At 46.9% G+C, this 22,771-nt stretch overlaps 1 protein-coding gene across 1 annotated transcript in view; it reads left to right on the top strand.

Moving 5' to 3' along the window:
- Window positions 1-22,771, top strand: part of Ptprn2 (protein tyrosine phosphatase receptor type N2) — an 808,594-nt gene that overhangs the window by 678,351 nt on the left and 107,472 nt on the right. Inside the window, exon 13 of the mRNA XM_021179074.3 lies at window positions 6,165-6,377. Coding sequence (XP_021034733.1) covers window positions 6,165-6,377 — 213 coding nt within the window. The remainder of the gene's footprint in view (window positions 1-6,164; window positions 6,378-22,771) is intronic.

Here is a 22,771-nt window from a genome sequence, read left to right on the forward strand (position 1 = left end):
GTACGTGGTAGAACTAGGTGTGTACAGCAGTCCACCTGTCGAGCCTCACCGTGCCTCTGCCCGCCTGGGTCCTATCCCACTCAGTTTCTGCTCAGTTCTTCAGTTGTCCATCGAAGTCAGCAGACCTCGGGCTTTTCTAGGTACCAGGCATCGCGCGTTCCTGCTGGAAACCGAGAGTCTTCCCGATCTGGAGTAAAGGGTCCAAATGGTTTTCACCAAGCCAGGATGACAGATTTTAGGGATCAAGCAAATATGAGGAAGCAGAGAAAGGAGATTAGGGTTAGTGCCCACCAGCCCCCAGCCTAGATGCTCCACTCCCAAAGTGCACAGTGGCCCAGCTGGGAAGTGCTAGTCGGCAGCGGTAGCGCTGCGGTGCTTTTAGTATTTTGGGGTGGGTTCGGGTGTTGTTGGGGACATTAACGGCTCCGGCGCGCTTTGTGGCCAGGGAGGCTGGGCTGTGGCATTGTCCCAGCTAGGACCCTCTCAGGGCTGTGAATACTGGAGGCTCCCGGGAACCCTCGACCTTTTGTGTCCTGCGCCATGGTCTGATCTCCACGACCTCTACAGAGATCTTGGGAATTAGTGAGGGGGAAGGGACAGGGAGACAGGGGTGAGAAAGCGGAGGCCTGTGAGGGTCAACCTCCCCGTGTGGGGGAGGGGACTTGTGACTGCCGCCATCCAGCTTCTTAGACCCGCGCTTGACTCTTTCCACAACCCGGTACTGACCAGCTGGGCAAAGCCAAGGCCTTCCGGGTATGAGAGCAAGTTAAGCTAAAATAAGATATTTCAGTCTTGAAGGTAGTTGATTCTTGGGGTTGGGGCTAGTTCAGGACTAGACTGGACAGTATGGCCAAATATCCCTCTCCAATACCAGTACATCACTCCAGAAAACTCCTGAACACTCCAGGCCCCAGGCACTAAACAGGCCAAAACGTTGGCCTGCGAAGTGTTCTGAGGGTGTCCGCTGCTGAGTTTTGAGTTCTGATGTAAAGAAAACGCAGCCAGTGGATCTGAAAAATGCAAGGGGGCAGGTTCCACCTCTTTGGATAGATCCATTTGGCCTGTTCTCTGCTAGCTTAGCTGGTTCTTCCACCCTGGACGATTTGTGGTTAACAAGCAACATTAAAAATGAGTTCAAAGAAGTCTATCCTCCTTTTCAACATCAGTATCATGAATCTTCCCTTATCTTAAAACAGAGCGCTTTTTTCTAGAACAACTATTTTAGGAGTGTTTCAAGATAGCAAATAAGTTATTAATCTTTTGTATATTCACTTATGTATATGCCTGAGATTTTTCAACAAACAGCCTATTTTTAAAAACAGCACATAACTTATTTTCATTAAAGTTTATGTTTAAAAATAATTATTTCGTGGGAGATTCTTCTGCCCATATAAGCTTTTTTTTTTTTTTGTGGCTATTTGAATGGCAGATTTGCAAGTACAATTTCATCTGTAGAGGGGAACAATAGCTTTCAGCCGCACAAAGGCCTTCTCCCACCCTGAATTCAGACCGCAATGCCTCTTGCTCTGATAATAGCTTCTGAAAAGATTTTGTAATGCAGAGAATTAATACATGATTATTTCCGCCTGACTTCTCTCATTTATTAGAATTCTGTGGCAAATTCCAAATTAAAAATAGTTCAGTTAACAGCTTTAAAAAATACTCTTAAAATATTTCAAGACACCCCTCTCCCCCTCCCCATTTTTAAGTTTGGTCACTTGTCCAGGCTTGAAAAATATTTTGCTAAAAACTGTGATCAGTTTTAAAGTGGTAGTAACCATATTTTAACAAATATAATCTTAGTAAAATTAAAAAGAAATTTCCAAATGATTCTCTAAGATACTGGCTCATCTAGCAGGTCAAAGACGAACTTGTCACAGTAACTCATAGTCTATGAGACTAATTTCTGTTTCACAGGGGGAAAGATTTTGCAGTCATAATGACATGGGTCCCCAAAAGAAAGGGAGGGGACATGTCCCTCATCTTGTCTTAAGCCTTTTCCAAACCAAAGTGTGTATGGTGGGTTGCTAAAATAGGGTGAAGCTAGGTTGCAAATCAAATTCCGTAGAAATAGGACAATGAGTATGTCAACAAGAGAAATTTAGTATCCATGAAGCTAAATGCTTATGCTCATAACTTTTTTGTGCACTCAGATTTTAAACTGCAAGTCAGAGACTTAGATATCTGACTCTTATGAATTGGTTATGTTACATTTTATCTTGGTAACATGCCTGCAAATTTTCACCATATTGGTGTGGCTTAGTTCTCACAATTGACTCTAGACATAGAATCCCACACCTCTCAGCTTATCACAACATTTTAGGAAGTTATAAGGGTGTCTGTCAAGGATGTCACCGGAAGCCCCACGTGCCTCACAGGCAGAGGTGGGGATGCTGAACTCCACAGGGACGTGGTCTAAGAGCAGCTCCACAGATTGACTTCCCTACTCCCACACTGACCTTGCCTCACGGGCAATACCACATATTCCAAAATTGAGGAGCTGCAGGTAGAGATGATAGCAAGACATGCTCAAGGTTACAGTTCACCTGTGCTGCCTCTGAGCTGGTGCAACCCGGACCTGCTTATCCCTGATTATTTTTAAAGTCTGTCCTATTCCTATTATTTTTTAAATCTGCTCAGGACTTGGTAGTGTGGGGCTGATGAGTGTGCCTCCCGCTTCCTGGAAGCACAGCCCCCCTCCCCCACCCCAGCCCCTCTAACAACCTCCTTCTGAGAGTCCTCTTCCACCACCCTCCTCAGCCAGCACTGCTCCAAACTTTCAGAAAGAGCTTCCACTGTGCAGAAGGTGTTCTGCTTTTAAAAGACATCTGACTGTAAATGTCAAAGTTATAAATATTTAAACATCATTATTCTTTCAATTTCAAGTCAAAACTGATAAGATGTCTATGACTAGTCTGGGCTGTCTTCCGGGAGGCCCCCTGGAAAGCCGCCTTGTGGTCCGCACCAAACTGCTCATCCTTGGGAAGTCACCATTCTGAGAGGGACTGTGGCTCCAGCTGCACCTGGGTCAGCACAGGTGCAAACTTCAAGCTTCCAGCAGACACACCCACTGCAGCTTCTGGTTAACAAGCATTTTTTTTAATGCACTTTTTTAGCTCCACAGAAAGAAAGGAAATGTAAGGTTATGTTAACTTAGTCGCTACACGTAGAAGAGGATGTTCAACTGACATTAAAACAAGAATTTCTAGAAATTTTATTTACCCCATCCCAGGATTCTTACAACCTCATCCACTGCTAGCAGTTCTCTCCCTCCACCCCACCCCACCCATTTCAACCCTCTGGTCAGGGCATTTTGGTGCTACTGTCAGGCAGAGAGCCCCTAAGAGATAAATTTTCAGATTTGAGAAGCCATCAGTCAGTTGAAATTCAGACCTTAATATTAGATATATATTGACTCGAAGCGGGGGTCCCGTGATCCAGTATCTACCTTACCCTCTTCTGTCAGACATCACTCCTTTCAACCTCCGCTCTGCCAACCTTCCAGGGTGCCCTCCACCCAAGCCCTGAAGCCCATAGTTTCAGATCTGGGTGCCTCCATGACTCCTACCCCACAGGCCAGTGGTGTGAACCTCCTATCTGGTGGGGTTCTGGGGCAGGAGTACAACTGGCACGAATCCTGGTCACCAGCCACTCCTCTGGACTACTCAGGGGGCACAGAGATGGGTGGAGCCTAGAGCAATCTGGCCCTGCCCTCTTCAGTTCTCCCACAGGAGCCCATTGAGAAAGAAGTCTCTGCTCTTGCCCCGACAATTTGGTTCAGCCTCTGAGAAAAATCCCAGCAACCAACTGGTTTAAAATAAAACCGAGAAAGAAGAAGCTGGGGCACCTGGGCTTTTCACTGGTTGCCCTGCAGCCAGCCCCGCAGGTTGCCACGCCCGCTGGGGCCAGGTTCACTTGTAGGAACATCACCTGCCTCTTCCTGTGGCTCCAGAGTGCCCAGTGTCTGTCACCTGCCAGTGCTGTCAATCCGGCGGAGTTCATACTCCGGACCATTGATCTCTTGGTGCTCCCAGCTCTGTGGTTCTTTCAGTTACGTGGAAGCGCGGGTACAGAGCAGGGTGTACTGATGGGCCGTCATATACCATGGCCCACCATGGCTGGTAACTTAAGAGTTATCTGAGAACCTGAAGCCTAGGAATTTCATGACTGAAGCCAGGTTAAGGAGGTCCTTTTCCAGCGCCACGTGGCGCGCAGGTCCGCCCAAAGCCTATGCCGTGCCTTCAGGGACCCTCCGGCAGCTCAGGGGATGGGTAAGGTGCCCTTGTCATTGCCATCCCACCCCTGCCTTTGTTGTGGTCTGCTGAGAAGAGGCTAGACAGGCAAGAGCGGTGGGAAAGCAGCCATGGATCCGGCAGAGTGTGACCAGCTCCCGCCCTGGCATACCTGGGACCACACTGAACCCTGGGGAGTGAACAGCTCCGGTTTTGCGAATGGTGCGGAGGCGCACTGGCCTGGAACTTAAGGAAAAGGGTTTGTTCTTGTGCGAGTTACATCCAGTCATGTGAGGACAGCCATTTGGGCCACCGAGACCCTGGCCGAAAGGGTTATTTGTGTGGTTTGTACTCCTGCCGGTGCTGGGGCAAAGAAGTGTAGCTTGGAAACTGAGATGGGGACTTCGCTGACTTGGGGGGAGGGGCGGGAGACTCTGGAATGACTTCTTTCTAGAAGCTCTCGTGTGGGGTGGGCGGGAGTGAAAAGAGGAGGGGACCCGGGAGGAAGCCAAGAGGAGGAAGGGAAGGGTTCCACAGCTCCCCCCCCCCCCCCCTTGCAGGATCTTCTAGGCTGCTGCCTCGCAGCAGCCATGGGTGCCGCCCACTCAGTCCTGGGAGAGGTGTCCACGTTCCTGCTCCGGGTCTCCTGCTCCCCTCCCAAAGGTCCCCTCTGCCAGGCCTTGGAGCCCCCTCCCTTCCTCTCTTCCATCCATTACTGAAGTCCAGGAACCTCCTGGGTCCAGAGCCCAGAACCAAGCCGCGCATCCAGGCAGGAAATCCCGGCGTCTTTTCTCATTTAACCCGCGTTTCCATTAACTCGGTCCCAGCGCCCGCTAATCCGCGCACCGAAGGCAAAAGCAGGCTAATTAATGACCAGCTTTTCCAGTCAAGACTAGCGATAATTGCTTTGGTGGCCTTTATGATTACAAGATAAAAATGGGCCCGGCCTGACATAAGAGACACTGTGTACACTCAGAGACTGGAGGAAACGAAGAGTTGGGAGGCTGAAAGCGGAGCAGAAAATTACTAATAGAAGAGAGATAATGAATAGGCCGGCCAGGCATTCATGGGGAAAAATCCATTTTGTTACCACGCGAAATTAGGTGGCGGAAAGGAGTTTGCTAATTGTTCTCCTCTTGTAGCAACCAGGACGGAGGCAGGGGCGTGCTCTTCCATTCATTTCCCGAGTAATTGTGGGGGTTGCTGGCCGGCAGTCGTGGGCGATTTGCCTGCGGCCCTTCCATTTTCCTGTGGCGTGTTTAATTGTTGCTAATACACCTCCTAATAAAGCTAATGAGGGGGGCGCTGTCTGGCTATCTGCCCTGGATTTGAGTGACAAGAGAGGATTTTCTCACCTATTCCCCCAAGATGCAAAGTGAACTTCCCAATCGTCTATTTCCAAAGACCTTTGTCCCCTTTGAAGGAACAATACTCAGGTACCAGTAGTTGGAGTCTGTGCTTATAGAGAGTGACTAGAGCTGGTTGCATTAACCCACAGAATGTCTTCTAGAGCAAGAAGCCATGTCCCAGAGCTATGAAGACTCTGGCCAGTGCATTCTACTGGGACTGGGGACTGTTTAGTTCTGTTAACATTTTACCCAACTCCTGCCAAGCATGTGCTGGATTACATGCTCTGGACAAAATCTGTATCTGATTAGGAATGATGTACATTTTGTTTTACTTAAAGCAGCAAGTTGGGTACCAAATACTTTACGTTATTAAGTTTGAAGAACAGCCACCATTGGGGTTACTCTTGACTTCTGCTTAATAGAAATTCGGTCTGGAGGTGTTGTGGTGTTGGAACTTCTTTGCACGTGTGTCCCTGCACAGCCCCCTCATGTTGAGGCTGCTCTAAGTCTGGAGGGGGTGTTCTGCTGGAGTCAAGGTCCCCTGAGTAGTAACCTGTTCTCCTCCCTCTTCTCCTCCCCGCAGAAGGGAAAGCTCAAACTCCTGCCCCATCAGGAAGAGCAAGAGGACTCTACCAAGTTCATTTTGCTCACCTTCCTCTCCATTGCCTGCATCCTGGGGGTTCTCCTGGCTTCCAGCCTTGCCTACTGCCTCCGCCACAACTCACACTACAAGCTGAAGGACAAATTGTCTGGATTAGGCGCTGACCCCAGTGCAGATGCCACTGAAGCCTACCAGGTAAAAATAAACTTTTCAAAGTTTTCTCCTTGGATTTGTCAAACTTGATTTGGGAGTGGAGGAGGGGGGCAGTCTGTCCCCTCTCTCACCCTCTGTACTCCCTCATGAAGTCACAGTACAGGCTCTTTTATGATGACAGTTTGAAACTTCTCATTAGCATTCATGTAAATACCTTGCAACCACAATTTTATGGCTCTGTATTAATCTTACACCGTTTCTGGGTAGTCTTACATTAGCTGTAGAAAGTGGGTTGCTAATTAGAAATGTGGAAAAAGTACAATACATGAATTATGCATTGTCTGTTATCTTAATCTGGCCACTATTAATGAAACACGCCACAGTTGCAAGATGGATTGGTTGTGTAGATGTGTGAAGATGGCTCTTAAATCAACTTCCTTGGGGGTCTTATAGGAAGGGATCTTTTGACCTGATCTGTTGCCACCCTCTGCTATTGTTTGGATAAAGTGAAACCTAATACTGATAAATGGAATGTAGAGTGCATATGTCTTCATGAGTCAGCAGTGGCAGCTGTGTGCTATGTGTGCTAGAAACACAGACAGGCACCCAACGTGCCTGGGAGTAGAGCAGAAGCCCGGAGAAGTGTGAGCGCCAGAGTCAAAACACAAGGGGCATAATCAACAGTTTCATAATGAATGACTTGCTAAAATGAAACTGTGACTCCACTCAACAGCAACGCAAGCCCAAAATATATAGAAGTCAGGGAGTTCAAATTTTTAATATAAAATATCATTTAGCTCTAAATGTATTAATCTATTTAGGGTTATAAAATTACTTACTTGATTGCTACATTTAAAAATTTAATCAATATGCAGTTTAAGGTTTTCTCCAATTTATTGAATCTTTTGTCTTTTCTAACCACATGTCTGTGCTGTCTAATGTCTTATCAGTAATTCACATCACACAGTATATAAAGCAAATGCTGTCTGTTCTGTTCTTGAAGTTACTTCAGCGAGCTCTCCGGCTCTCTCAGGACATGCAGTGACTGTCCAGGCGTCACCCTCAGCTGGTCTGAGCTGGCTGCCCCTTGCTCTGTGGTTGTTCTGCATCCGCCACATATGGCTAGTTGAGAAGAATGTATAAAGCCCCTTTGCTTAAAAGAGATGAGGAGACAGCTTTTGGTCCTGTTTCAAAATTCTTATCATCATGACTGAATGGAGGAAACCTCTGGTTTTCTGAAGGAGGGTCACACGCCTGGTCAGGATGATCTTTTTCTTATAAAGAAATGGCAACTTCAAATGAATTGAGGATGGTATTTCAGGCACATGGCACATAGCTTTGCTTCAAAGCCAAAGGGGGGGAAAAACACGTTTGAAGAAGCAGCCTGGAAAAAAATGTCACATAAACTAGTAAGAATTTACCCAGAAATTCTATTGAGCAAGACCATCAATACAGGATGCTAGGTCCTCAGGGCCAAGCAAGTGTCAGAGCATAAATAAATAATCACACTCCACACTCCTCAGTTCTTTCTGTGTGAGAGAGACAGAGATCATAAGGACGGAGGTTTCCATAAAGCATGGCATCCTTTGATATACTTTGAAATTCAAATATAAAATATTGATAGAATGAAAGGTTGGACTCGCATGCAGAAATGACTAATTTTTATAAGATTGTGGGTAGAAAAATGCATACTTATGCATACTTAGTTTGTGATAATTAACAACAAAAGGGGAAAAAAAAACTCTTCCTGGTGACAGCTCTAATTAATAGTATCTGTGATTAAAATCATGTCCTTGCAGCAAGAAAACTGTTTGAATTTCTTAGAGTGACCTTTTTGTGTTCCTCCTGGGGGCATGGTGGTTAAGTTGATATTGATTTTATAATGAGCTCTGGTTTGTTTAATAAGAATCTGTAATCCCGACAATAAATGAAATGTGTGCTTTTCTTCAGTCCAGAGTAATAAAAAAGAAAAGATGGGGGAAAGTTTTTCTTCAAAAATAGGATCTAGAAAAAAGTTGGAAGTGAAATGACTGGGCTTATTTCTGAAGTCATTGACCAGTGTCATTATACCAAGTTTCCCTGATAAGATGGGGTCTGCTCTCATCCAACCAGCAGGCTCCTTGGAAGGAGCTGGGAGACTTCCCCTGTGCTCTGCCATTCATGCAGGGCAGTCTTGTTGCTTTGGCTTGTTTTCAGCAGGCCAGGCCTCAGCACATGGTGATCACGTGGTTGTCAGCTTTGGGTTTAGCTGGATGCATTGAAAGCTCACAGCTGTGGTTACTCAAGGCTTCTCTGGAAATAAGAAGCACTGTATTTGTCTATGTGGTCTTATGGCTTTGAATTTTCCATTGTTGTCATTGAAACAACCTTCATGTTTTAAAATCTTCTTTTTAAGCCAAAAGAGCAAAGCTGAGAAGCCTGTGAGATGGCTCAGCTAGTGAAAGTCCCTATTTCCAGAATCCACATGGTGGAAGGAAAAAAAACTCCCACAAGTTATCCTCTGACCCACACACACACCATATGGCGTGATCGCTCGATAAATAAATGTAATTTTAAAAAAAAAAAACCCTATAACATGCAACTACAAATTTCAGGAATAGGGTCTTCTTGAATGAATGTACCTACTACTAAATCTTTGTGTGTGAGAATGTACCTCAGTGTTTTGCCTACCATAGATTTAATTACCAATTCATATATTATATATGAATATACAATATGTATATATTTTATGCTTCCATATTTGCTTATTGTGTCATTGAGACTGTGATTGGAGTTTGTCACACTTTTTTTCAGTGATCACAGGAACAAATGAACACTTTGCCGCTGTGTTTTTTGTTGTTGTTGTTTTGTTTTGTTTTATTTTTTGTGGGGACAGAAGAATAGTTCATTATTTTAAGTTTATAAAGGGGGAAAACGTTATGCTGTGAGTGGGTTGAAAGTTACCCAGGGATGTTCGTAGATGGCAGAACACTATGTGTGGTTACCAACAGAATGTAATGTTACCTTGGAAGTGAAAGAGCTACATGCTCGTGTAGTGAGAACACAGCAGAGTACAGGTGTTCTGACTGTGAAGAAAGGGGAGGGAGGCATAGAGATTAAGATGCTGTGGGCTCCACATACAACCTCTGGCTGTAACTTGCCTTTCTCCACATAGCCCCCAAAGAGATTCCTCATGGTAGACAGCGCCAGGGCCAGTGTGGGTAGTAGGATCGTCTCAACAGGAACTGGGAGACTTCTCCTGTGCTCTGCCCTTCATGCAGCACCTTTGAGGCATAGGTGTAAACTCCACCACTGCCAGCCAGGCACATAACCATGTGCCATGGGCTATGAATGACCATCTTGAAATGGCCTCAAAGCAGTCTTGAATATGAATTATTAGACCCTTGAAAACATCTCTAAACATGTTCACCTTTTCTTCTCCTGTATTTGTATATATATGTTGATGCCCCATGGGTGAACAAGAGGGGGAGGGGAGAGAGAGGAAAAGAAAGAGGTAAGAGAGAGAGAAAGAGAGAGGGAGAGAAGGAGGGAGGGAGGGAGGGAGGGAGGGAGAGAGGAAGAGGAGGCAGAGATAGAGAGGAAAGGAGAAAGGGGAGGGAGAGAGAAAGGGAGGCAGAAAGAAGGGAGAAGGAGGGAGAAGGAAGAGAGGGGAGGAAGGGATGGAGAGAGAATGGGTGGGGGATGCCACACGTGTGTTGGAGCCCACAGAAGCCAGAAGAGGGTATTAGATTCCTAGGAGCTAGAACAGCTGTAGGTGGCTGTGAGCCACCCAGTATAGATGCTGGGAAACAAATTCTGGCTATCTGAAAGAGTAGGGAGCTCTCTCAACTTCTGAGCTGGCTCTCTCACTTTCTTGCTTTCTCTCTTCTCTCTCTCTCTCTCTCTCTCTCTCTGCCCCCCCCTCCTGAAAACCAAATCTTCTTGGCAGGTTCTTGCTTTTGATCTTGTTCCAAGGTATTAGCCACAGTCACCTCAGCTAATACAGTGAAGCTTAATTTGTTCATGCTTTTAAATTTTGGACAGCTGAAATACATGTTCAAAGGTCACTGTGAACTTCAACAGAGCTTTCCTCATTGCTTCAATGTGTTGTTTTCCTCTAAATTTATAAAACATGCTTGAGTTACGCCTGTCCTTCATGACCTCACCCCCCACATAACCCAAAAACAAAACAACTTTGTTTACCTTTTTTTTTCATAGTTGCCTTCCTATGCTACGTGTGTGCACGTACACATGCTTACATGCCTATACGAGCACGTAGGTCTGTGTATCCACTCATTGAAAGGCACAGAATCATGATGGTCAGTCCCTGGCTACTTCTTGCCTCTTACTCACACAGGTGTCCCAGTTCTGTGGGAGGTAATTGGGTAAAAACTATGCCAAAAATAAGTTGTTAGATGATTAGAAGACATTCTCCCCTCTTCTTTCCTAGTCCCTTTGAATTCTGCATCTTTTTTTTTTTTTTTTTTATGGCTTTGATCATCTCTGAGCAGTGAGTGAGTTTAGTATTCTGCTGGCCCACTCTCCCTCCCCAAGACAGGAGCAGAGACTCTTACAGAATGTTCAGCAACTTCTCTTTTGATGGTTTATTTCACAATACCCAGCAGGCTTCCTTGTGTACTTGGAGGCCTTTTGGAACCAAACCCAGAGGAAAGGGTGCGTCACGCTAGGGGCCTGCCTGAAAATGGACTCACTAAATGTCGCTTGGTTGTTGTGGCTTCCATTAGCCAGTGATTATAAATGTAATGACAGAGCCTGGTGATTGCTGCACTCTGAGGGTGCTCGGTGCACTTGTGCTAAGGGACCTGCTCACCTCTGCCGAGGGAAGCTGAGTTCTGGAGAAGATGACCAGTTACACATTGGTTCAGTCTCCTATGAATTAATAGACACTTCCTTGTCGAGGTGACTTCAATCTTCCATAATTGGTGTAATCACTAGTCATGTAATGGGGAAAGGATTGGATGCCTTCTAATTAAGTCAGAAACACACTGAATTCCTCCTGGACACACTTGACCCCACCACAGGTTTTAGGAAAGCCTTTTCCATTGGACTTGAATACGTGTTTTGGGATAGCTGTCCCAGCTTTACGAGTAAATTTTCAGGTTGAAGTAATATTTTTGTGCAAATATCCCAGAAGCAAAATCTCTTTTGTTTCAAAATTAGACAGACACCCTAACATGTAATGTTGTTAGGGACAATTCTGCTTACTGAACAGTCAGTCCTAGGAATTGGAGTGCTTCTATTTTATCTTTACAAACATTACAGAGTGTAGAGTAGTCAGCACTTCCAAGGGGGTCTCCTCCTACTTTTCCTGGGCCTATGATGTCCTGAAACATTACTGGACCATGCTATAAATTAAGCACATGCTAAATGACCCTTGAATTGGTAACCAATTGCATGTGTCTTGAGATTGGACTGTGACATCCAAGGAAACATGCCAAAGAGAAAGTTGCTCATCAGTCCTCAATGTCTGATTCCCTGTCTGAAACACGTGCCCATTCTCTGTGTGTAGCATGTGTTCACTCCTTGTCTGAAGCCTGTGTCCATGTCCTGTCTGCAGCATCTGCCCGTTCCCTGTCTGAAGATATCATATGTCTGTGTGCCCATTCCCCGATAAAACATGTGTATGCTGAGCTGCAGTGACCAGAGTGCTTCTGCAAGCTCAGGCCTGAGTATTTTTCCAGAGCGAAGCCATTTAGAGTTCATTCTTCTCATAAACTGTAAACTTCAAAGCATACAGTTCCCAGATCAGTGTTCTCCAGAGGTGCCTGGGCAAGAAATGCTTCCTCAGGCACAGCTCCTGAGGTGAGACCCATCCTCAGAGAACACCAAAACTGGAAGATGGCCAGAGAAATATGTAAGCAAAGTATAGCATGCCACCCGTCCTAGACCACAGGACACTCTTAGTTAGCTGGTCTTTAAAACAGCAAGCCACTTAGTGAGGCATGTAGAAGTAAGAGGTATTGGAGCCAATAGTTCATGAGGGTCCTAAGGCCTGATTTGATGGTTTCCTTTTTTTTTGTTTGTTTGTTTTTTTTAAAGATTTATTTACTTATTATATGTAAGTACACTGTAGCTGTCTTCAGACACTCCAGAAGAGGGCGCCAGATCTCGTTACGGATGGTTGTGAGCCACCATGTGGTTGCTGGGATTTGAACTCTGGACCTTCAGAAGAGCAGTCGGGTGCTCTTACCCCCTGAGCCATCTCACCAGCCCTGGTTTCCTTTTGTTAATATGGTACTGTTTGATTTTACTTCTGTGGTTTATTAGCAGACCTGTTCATTTTTTAAATAATAGTTCCTAGGAAGCTTTATGTGAGGGATAGAGAAGAATAAAGGTCATTAATTCATCCTTCCTATACCAGAGGTGGCTTTTCTTGGCTACTTTCTGCTGTCTAGATGGTACAGGGCAGGTGAGTGGCATCTTTGGGAAGTATGAGTCCTCTCAGAAGCATGGGCACACTTCTAGCTTACCTTATTAATTTTACTGCTAGAATCAAGAAAAAGCCACCTCTAGAAAAATTGGAAACTGCTCTGATGGCCACTACCCTTCCTGGGGTTCCCTAACGCACATTCTTCAATTCTGTTCCCTCAGCCAGCTCTGTAAAGGACAGCCACAAGGATCATTTGAGCTGAGGTCCTTGCTTCCCTGTTAGACAGGAGAGCAAAACTGACTCCAGATGTCCCTGACTTGCCCCACATCTCCAGTGATACTCATTCAAGGACCATATTAGGGCAGCAGCTTCTAGACTATGAGCACACTCCGACCACAGCACTCACCTGCCACCCATGTGTTCATGACACCCTCAACCTATCACCAAAGTCCTCCCCTGGTAGAAGGACCTACAGAAGAGAGAAAATAGGGACACCCCTCACTTCTTGGTTTATGACTGTTTAGAGATGAGATGTTAGGTACATCATGTTAGCAAACATCTATGGTGTGATACTAAGATAATAGTTTTCCAGCAGACGGGTCTCCTCTGGTCAGCTTACAAATGTATGGGGTCATAAAAGAAGAGAGACCAACCGTGCAGGAGTGTGGGTAAGGCATTTTGTGGTGCCTGAGATGCCTCAGATCAGGCAGGTTAGGTATTAAGGCAGGAATCATGGATCCACTTCAAGCTGGTGCAGTAGTGAAGACTGCTGATTCAAGCCACCGAGTGCTGGGAGTGTGCTTGCAAGCTGTAGAAAGGGCAGTATGAGCTCTGATGGATGGGCAGCCTCTCGTTTTTTTAGCGACCACAGTCAAAGAACAATGGTCTGTGTCTCCTTATCTGCTGAATTGAATTCTTTCTGCATTATTCATATTGTAAATTTCTTTCTTTCTCATTATTTGAACTAAGAGCCAAAGGTGATTTGGGGCTTCATGCAGCGTGTTCTGACGAGTGATGAGTTGTGTGGGGTCCTGACGCACATCTCTATTTTGTCATGTGTTTCCCCATAGATGGGGTTGATTTGGCCTTGGATCTTGATTCAGAGTGTCTCAGAAGTAGAATCTGCAAAGAAAACACATACTAGGAGAAACAGGGAAGACCCACCAGGCAGGCCCTCCCACAGAGAGGGGCGAACTTCTGTGGAATGTCGCTGGAGGGGCTAAGATGTTCCTGTGAGTCCTGAGTCTAGGGCCTTCAGATAGTACTGAATTCTGGTCAGTGTTAAGGATCTGTAGTTATATCCTTCAATGCCTGGCAAGGTCACACCAAGGTGAGAGTGCCTGGATAGGAAATGCCAGTGAGGAGAATCCCACTGCCATTAGTCAGATCTCTGGGATAAAAGCTGAGTAAACAGGAACATAGAGGTGGACTCGGCTGGGGCTTAAAAAGGAGTAGAAGAAATGGGGAGCTGACACATACCAAGGGGGACACTAGGAGGTCGGAGCAGGTAAAGAGAACATGGGTGAGCTGTGTGCATCCTAACAGAAAGCAGAGGGACCCACACAGCACAGCTGGACTCCCTCCAGGGCAGAGGAGCCTCGCAGCCAGGGCACGTGACTCCTTGGTCCATATTCAACAAAGCTGGCAACTCCCTAGGGTAAAGAGCCTTGGTGTAGGAGTGAAGTACTTGTAAAGTCTCAGTTTCTAAGGTGACCATGGCAGCTGCAGAGCAGACTGTGGGCAAAGGCAGGGGACAACATGCTCCAGTGTGTGATGATGTCACCCACGGGTAGTGCTGCTTTTCAGGAAGCTCTCAACAGATCTACACTGGCAGGGTAAGGGGCCTGGTGAGGCCCAGGGATACAAAGGAGAGCTTCCTAGCCATACAGAGAAAGAGAGCTTTGAGGAAAGCAACTGCAGTCAGACCAGGAAGGACTGGGGTGGGGGTGAAGGTTGCTTGCAGATGTCAACCCAGCAAAGTGTAAACCCAAGACTGAGACCTGGGGAAGCAGTTTAACCCGAGGCCTGGGAGAAAATGTGCAGAGGATGCTCCTCTGCGCTGCAAGGGCTTTTGAGCAGCTGCCAGGCTCTGGATCTGTAGGACACCCCCTTGGGTCTGGAACTCCTCTGTTCCCTCTCCAGCCCTGGGTGGTAGGTTCACTGAGTGTGGGTTCTGTCCTAAGCCCCTGGGCACATGGAGCTGATCCTGAGATGTGAACACTTCAGGAGACCCAGGCAACATTAAGGTCTGAGAATTGTAAAGCATGGAGCAAGACCACAAGACTTATATCTTCTAACAGGAGAATATTCCAAGCTAGCCAGGACTTGCTAAACTTGGTTTCTTATGAAGGTGGCACCAGCGTTTGTGAAGGACTCCAGTGTTGTGTGTGCCTGGTAGAGACAATTGACTCCGAAGATGCCAAAGGAGCTCGGGGTAGCAGGTGAGGAGTATGAGGACTTGGAGCAAATAAGAGCCTGGGATTGGCCCGGGAGAAAGGAGGAGACCAGAGAAAAGGAGTCTCCCCGGGGCTCAAGGCAGAAGCTTGGGAAAGGCAGAGGGGTGGGTACATGGTGCTCTCAGTGTAGGTCTGGGAGTGACTGTGCCTGTTCACAGTGAGAACCCTGTAGCAGTGATCTTCATTCTGTTCCCTCTCTGTCTCTCTGTCTGTCTCTCTGTCTCTGACTCTCTGTCTCTCTCCCTGTGTGTGTGCCTCTCTCTCTGTGCATCTGTGTGCCTTTCTCTGTCTCTCTCTGTCTCTGTCTCTCTCTGTGTCTCTGTCTCTACCTCTGTCTTTCTCTCCCTCCTTCCCTCCCTTGCTCCCTCCCTCCCTCTTTCTGGCCTTCCCTCCTTCCCTTCCTTCTTTTCTTCCTTCATTCCTCACTTATACTCTGATGCCCTAAGTGTTCAGTTTCTGCTTAGGAAAATTACTGGCAATCATGATGTGAGTGTAGTGGGTGGGTCATTTATACAAACACAAAAGAGCCGGCAGTCTTTAAAGATTTTCTTTTGAGACAATGTTACATGGCCCAGGCTCACCTTGAACTCTGCTCCTCCTGTCTCTACCTCCCAAATGTGTTGGCTTTCATGTATGCACCAGGATGACTGGTACATCGTACTAGACATTGAAACCAGGGCTTTGTGCGTGTTCAGTGCCTCCGTTTACTCTTAGTTTATTGCTGTGGTAAAACAGCATAATCGAAAGTAGCTTAGAGGGAAAAAGGTTTATTTAGCTTACACTTCAACATCACAATTTGTTATGAAGGGAAGCCAGGGCAGAAACTCAAGCAGGAACCTGGAGGCAGCAGCTAAAGCAGAAGCCATGGAGGGACACTGGAAACTGGCTTGCTCCTTTTCTTGCCAGGCTGGCTTTCTTTTCAGTACAGGACCCAGGGATAGCAGCACCACACACAGTAGGCTGGGTCGTCTCACATCAATCATAAATCAAAGAAATGACCTACAGACTTTTTTACGGGCCAACCTGAGGAAGGCATTTTCTCAGCTGAGGTTTTCTCTTCCTCGAAGACTCTAGCTTGTGTCTCAAGTTGAACAAAAATAAATAAATAAATAAATAAATATAGAACCCCCCTCCCCACCAGGACTCTATACAAACAAATATTCTACCAACAGAACTACATTCTGAACCCACAAGATTTGTTTTAGCAAATCTTGTATAACAACCAGCAGAATTAAGTATCTGGATGTAAGGTTGTATGTGTCCATACATACAGGTACTTAATTATTATAATCACACTAGTAAGTAAAGGTGACTGTCTAAAAATCCAGGACACATTGTTTGAAGAATACAATGTGACTTGTGACATAGCATAGCAGATCAATTAGAAAAGTTTACACAGAACCTGTGTGTAGGGCGACTGTCACACCAACTATACGGGAACAGAAATCTGCTGAGGATAGCTGGAAGCCTGTTATTTTTGTTTTTGTTTTGTTCTTTTAAATATAGTTAAAGAGTGCCGTCATTTTCCTTTTTTCTCCCCTCAAAGACAGTGAAGCAAAATGAAGTTACATAAAGAAGCACCCACAGAATACAATTGTATAGGCCCTGAAATATACTGAAACCAGATATATCAGATGTCCAGGAGCAAAGCCAGATAGATAGTCCCCATGAAAAAGCACTAGGCAAACACACCCAGTGCCCTGCACAGAGACAGAGAGGTTTTAAGCAGGAGAAAATAAAATCAAGTTTTGTAAGTAAATCAAGACAATTAATTGAGATGGAAATTATTTTTACTTTGCAGACCTGTGTTATTCAGACCCCACCCAGACCCCTGTGGCTTTCTTCTTCTCTCCCAGATTCAGTGGAGAATAAAAATGCTAAGCCTTAAGTGACTCCCTCCCTCCCCAAGTGAAACTGGGGGGCAGAGAAATGGGCCATGCTTCTGGAGCCCTGAGATGGGGCTGTACTGTGGCTTTCTGTTTACTTACCTTTGCCTTCATGGTCACAGTTCCACACCTCAGGCTGACTCAGTGCAGCTGTGCAACAGAGCTTCGCCTTAGTGGGGAAGATGCTCTGGCCAGCAGTGCCCTAGGCTGTGACTCCCTGGTTCATCCCCTCCTCTGGACAAGTTGGACCCCTGCCCACTCACAAGTTTCCCTCCAACAGAGTAGCAGACTCTGTCCCTCAGGTGCAGGGGGACCCTCAGTAGTGTCATGGACATGAAACCCCAGGCAGGGACCTGCACACCCCCACACCCCACAGAGAGGCACTCCTTTGCTTTCTGAGGTCTGCATTGGAGGAGAGGGTGGAGAGGGAAGAGGGGGAAGGGGCTGATGAGCCCCAGAGCAGCTGCTTCAGCACACACACACAGCCTCCATGGCCCTGCCCTTTGGCTTAATTAAGCAACAGCAGAATGGAAGCCTGAATACCTTTTGTGTCCTAGGCCCCTCTTCTCCCAGCCTCAAGCCACTCCTGGGCTCTTCTGCTCTGAGCCTTTGTTCTGACCCTCCGCCCTGGAGAGGCCCTGCTTCTCCTCAGTGCCCACCATTCCCATCTGTCAGCCCTGTGTGCTCAGACCCCATTCTGGCCCAGGGGACTAACCTCATCTGAACACCAGGCTGAGTCCTGTGGTTTTCACCCCCTCCCCCGTTCACACCCTCCCCATTTATAGCCATGCACACATGCACAGTTGCCACTCTTCCTGTATGACCTGCCCTGCCTCCAGCACCGGGCTGAGGCCCGCCTCGGTTTCCCCCCCAGGGCCGCATCTGCACAGACTGCAGCACCTGGCAGGGGGCCTTTGGGTGATCAATGGAGAGCAGTCAATACACTGAACTAAGATATTGATGTGTAAAGAGCCGCTGTGCAGGGAGGCCATTTCCAACCCTGGCAAACCACTGTGCATGGTTCCCAGAGACTGAGAAGAGTGTGCTACAGATGTTGCTAGTGAAGATGTCAGTGGTGATTGCCCATTGCCTTTTACTAAATAGAATGCTAGGAAGGTCCCAGCCTCTCCAAGGCAGGCCCATGCTGCCCCCCTAAGACAAATGATTGATTTCCCACTGACTCGGCTATTTCAAACTGTCTGATTTGAAACTGAGTCATGAATGTCCGAGGAAGGCTGGTTTCCTTTGCTGAGATCCTGGGGAACTTGGTGGGCTTGGGATTCACTACTTCCCCACCCACACCCCAAGCACTTGAAAGTTCCAGTGTGGGGAGTGCTCAGACGTTGGAGGCAGGGGTTTTATTTTCCTGTCCTATAAGCTGCAGCAACACCCAGAAGAGTCTGGGCGTGGCACATTCAGTGTTCCCTGCTCTGCATCTGAAGATCCCACTTTCAGGTGAAGCATTGCAACTTCTTATAGAAACCCGTCTTGCCCGCGGATTATGTAAGAGCGAGCATGCTCGTTGAATTGCTACCTCCTGTTTTCATTCTTACACCGCTCCCCTGATTTCAATGCCCCGTTCCTCAGAAACACCAGAGATGAAACCTTGAAAGAGAAGGACTGTTTCGGTGAGAGCCACGCTGTTGGTTGAGCTCTGGGACATGTCAGTCAGTAACTTTTGGCAGCTGCTGAGCCTGAGGAGTGATTTAGTTTCAGGTCCTCACCTCCAGGCATTGAGCTGCCTGCATGTCAGAAAGGATGCCTGCGTCTTTGGAACTTTGAAGTGGGGCAGGAGATGGCATTCCCAGCTCTCTTCTTCCAGGGCCACTGAGAACCAAGTGATCTCTCACGTATCACTCAGGAAGGTTGGGCTGCTGCTGGCTGCTGCTGGCAAGATTTGACTTCCATTCTAAAAGGTGGCTCTTTCGAGGACTCACACTACTCTCTGGTGTAGTGTGTCCAGGACTCTTAAAGTACTCTACCTACCTGGGTGCTACAAACAAGTATCTTTTGAAGCCCCCGTTGTGGGGCCCTCCACCCTGGGAACAGAAGACAGTGTTGCAGTAAATCTCCAACCCCAATAAGCCTGTGCAAAAAGCACACAACTTAGTTACAATATTTACAAGCTGCATGCCTAGACTGGGCAGATTTATCACTACACTGCTCTATTCCCCAGCTATGAGATTCCCTTCTTACTTGAGGCTTCTCCAGGCCATGTGATTCTGTTCCATCTTCCTTCCACCTCCTCTTCCTCTGTCTTCCTCCATCTCCTTCCTCTCCTCCCTGACTCTCTAAAACCTCCAGCCTCACCTTTTCCTTCCACTGCCCAATCACAGGCTCTGGCCTTTATTTGACCACCTAGAATGGGGAGAAGGTTCACATGAAATCACCCCAAGTACATGATCTCCCCTTCCTTGGGGCAGATCTTCCCTCTTAAAAAAAGAATTAACATCAGAATACAAACAACACCAGGGCAACCCACAACAAGACAGGAATGACCCTACCTTTGTTTCGGGAGGCAGGATGGACTGAAACATCATAAACACAGTCATACTGTGGCTGACTGAGATGTGTGCTCTGAGGAGCCTGGTGTGACTGCAGTAGCTGTGTTGTCTGTTACTAGCGTCAGATGCTGCCGAAACAGTTCCAGATTGGGAAGAATGGTAAAAAGCTATCCTTCTCTTATGTCGGTTGAAATGTGTCTGTCTTTAAGTTTTATTTTGAGAAAACATCTTGCAAAACGGGGAACATTACTCAGTACTGCTTGACAAACATTGATGTCCCGGCGGCCTGTTTTGTTCAGTCACAGTGCCGTGAAGCACAGCACCTCAGATCACCCAGCTGTGCACACACTGCCATAGAGCTCAGGTCTTAAGGCACGGGGAATCCCAGGAGGTGGTGGGTGTCAGACAGCAGTCCAGAGCCTGGCAGCAAGGCTGTCTTCTTGATGCATGGATAGCCAGCATCTGTCCATGTGGAAGTATAAAAGCACATGCGTATATTGGAAACCTTGAAGCTAAGAACCAGGAAAGGGCTCATTGGAGGTGCTGGAACCACTTCATCCAGAGGTGTTGGCTCAGTAGCAGCATTTAGAGTGAGACCTCTGCTGAGCGAAGGATAGGTGTGTAAAGGGCCTGCTGTTGCTTTGACCTTGAGTGAGGAAGGTGGTGGAGGCTTGCTCCACCCACAGCTCTCATCAGGGAGACCCTTTGGGGTGTTCCGTGTGAAGCAGCCAACCTCATTTAGGACTGAAAGTTCTCCTTCATAACTGTTAACTCAGGATGACATAGAAGCCACTGAAATAAAGCTAAGCTATGAATGAGGAGACATGATTACATAAGAAACACTCTCTGGGTGTTCTTTCTCATCCCGAAAGACACTTCCCAACCGGTCCGTGCCTGCTTTGTAAATGTCACATTGAACGTAGAACATTATGAATTTTAAACATGATTTCTACTGGTGATTCTTATTATAAAAGTAGTATATGTTCAAATGGGTAAGCACTAATAAACAAAATGAAAAATAAAGTAAAAGCCACCTAAAGATCATCAATGGTCAGTGCCTCCCTGCCCGGTTCCAGCCTGGCTCCATCTTCCTTAGGCAGGACGCCCTGGGGTCACACACCCTCATCCTATGGAGCTGGGGGAGTACGGGGCTTTTCTCCACCATTTGGGTCTGGCAGGTGCCTAAAGACATTGTGTGCCCACTGCCCTTGTCCTTGCAGAGGAGACCAGCAGCTCCCCAGGGCTACTGGGTTCAGGGCGGCCTCCTGGGTTTGTGTCCAACCTGCAGAGTAATTGGCCTTTCTCCCGCCCAGCACATCGTAATGAACCATTTTTCCTCTGTGCCTTTGTGTGTTTCTTCCTTACTTTTGTCCTGTTACTACTAATTATGCTCCACCAATAACCCTAAAAATCCCAGGCGGCCTTTGTGTGCACACTCTGTCAGGCACAGCTTTGTGCTGATTGTTCCTCGAAAGGTGCGGGAGCGTTCCCCAGCCTTTGTAGTCCTGGTCTTTTGCTGGAATTTGAGAGTGACAGGTCTTTTCTCTGGGAGTGATTCCCCGCTCTGTAATTTTCCCCGTCAGACTCGAGGCTGAGAAATGAGGCATTTGCTTATTGTGTGTATGGATGAATTTCTGCCCCCAGAATCCTATTCAACTTATTTTGCAAATTGTGCTATAAAGAAGTATAAAATACTTGGAGGACCCTGCAGAAGCCTCCCAGGGCCTGAGCTCAGCACAGAGCACAAGCAGACGGCTATACAGCTAGAGACAGTGATGGCTTCACAAGGCAGGTGTGCATCTATGTAAGCTGACTCTGTGTCCTTATGTCTCAAGGACCTTTTCTGGGTGGCATATGCTTCCCAGTCCAGAACTGATGCAGGCTGTGGGTACTCCACACAGACTGTTCTAGAGAAACAGTCTCAAGGGCTCAGAGACCGTGCAAAGGCCACACCAGGCACTGGTGACAGTGCTTGGGGCCCAGTGCCCTGGGCTTGCACACTGGCCTCCAGTGGGCTCTGGATATGATGGAAACAGTACTATACCCCAAAGATAAGTGTTCTACATTTGCTTAAGGGAAGAGACTGGCCTCATGCTTGCAGACCCTACTTGTCTTACCTTTCTCGGCAAGTCATAATCCATGTGGGCATATTGAAATACTGTGGCTCATACACTGCTATGGTTAAGTCAAACAGCATTAAAAGCTAGTGTCAGGGATGGAGCCACAGCTCCACACTGTCACCTGCAGCAGTTTGAGGAGTCTTCCCTTAATCTTTTAGGAACCTTGACTCATGTAAAGCCAGAGACTTGGCTTTTCTACAGAAAACAATTTCAGGGTGAGCCATATGAAACAGAGATAGAGCTTACGAAAAGACTTCTTTAATAAAATAAATTCTAAGATTATTTTCTAATGTGTATGAATGTTTGCCTGCAATTATGTGTGTTGACTACGTGCAAGGCTGGTGCCCTCAGAGGCCAGAAGAGGGTGTTAGGTCCTTTAGAATAGGAGTTACAGATGGTGATGACCCGCCACATGGATGCTGGGAACCAAACCCAGGTCTTCTGCAAGAGTAGCAGGACCTTTTAACCACTGAGCCATCTCTCCAGCCCCTCATGTTTCAACACAAAATTCAGCATGAAGATTAGAGGAAGGCATTCGGGGAAAACAGCAGGACCATCTGAGAGCACAGGCACCGGCTTCTCAAAGGCGGCAGCTAAGTGCCTACAGCAGCCACGTGCATCTCCCTGGCCTCGGGAGTTCCATCTCAAGAGGGTCGATAAGAAACCTAAGTGAGATCACAGGTGGTTCTTGTGCTTTGGGTGGGAAGCTCTGAAATGGTAAAATGCTAGGTCATAGGTTACAGAAAAGCTAAGTTTTTTTTTTTCTTTTACTTTAAACAGCATTTTTTTTCCGGAGATTCCTAGAAAATTATCTGTGAAAAGAATAAAGACTCACTTGAAAGTCATACAGACTTTGGCCTTAAGCACACTTGGTTACTGTTTTAGCATAAACCGGCTCTGAGGAAAAGGAGGTATTAACTCTGTCAGCAGCCTTTGTGTTGGAACCCTTGACTGACTAACTGGGGAGAGGCTTCAACTGGACTCAAGGGTTAGGACCTCCTCTCCCTGTCTATAGACCTGAAACCTTCTCTGTCTCTCTGTGCTGACTGGTGGATTGGGGTGCAAAGGGGGTGGCCAGTGTCCTTTGTAAACAGAGAGAG

Source organism: Mus caroli, unplaced genomic scaffold (assembly GCF_978045245.1).
Source record: "Mus caroli unplaced genomic scaffold, Mus_caroli_1 scaffold_14, whole genome shotgun sequence".
In the NCBI taxonomy this organism is placed as follows: Eukaryota; Metazoa; Chordata; class Mammalia; order Rodentia; family Muridae; genus Mus; species Mus caroli.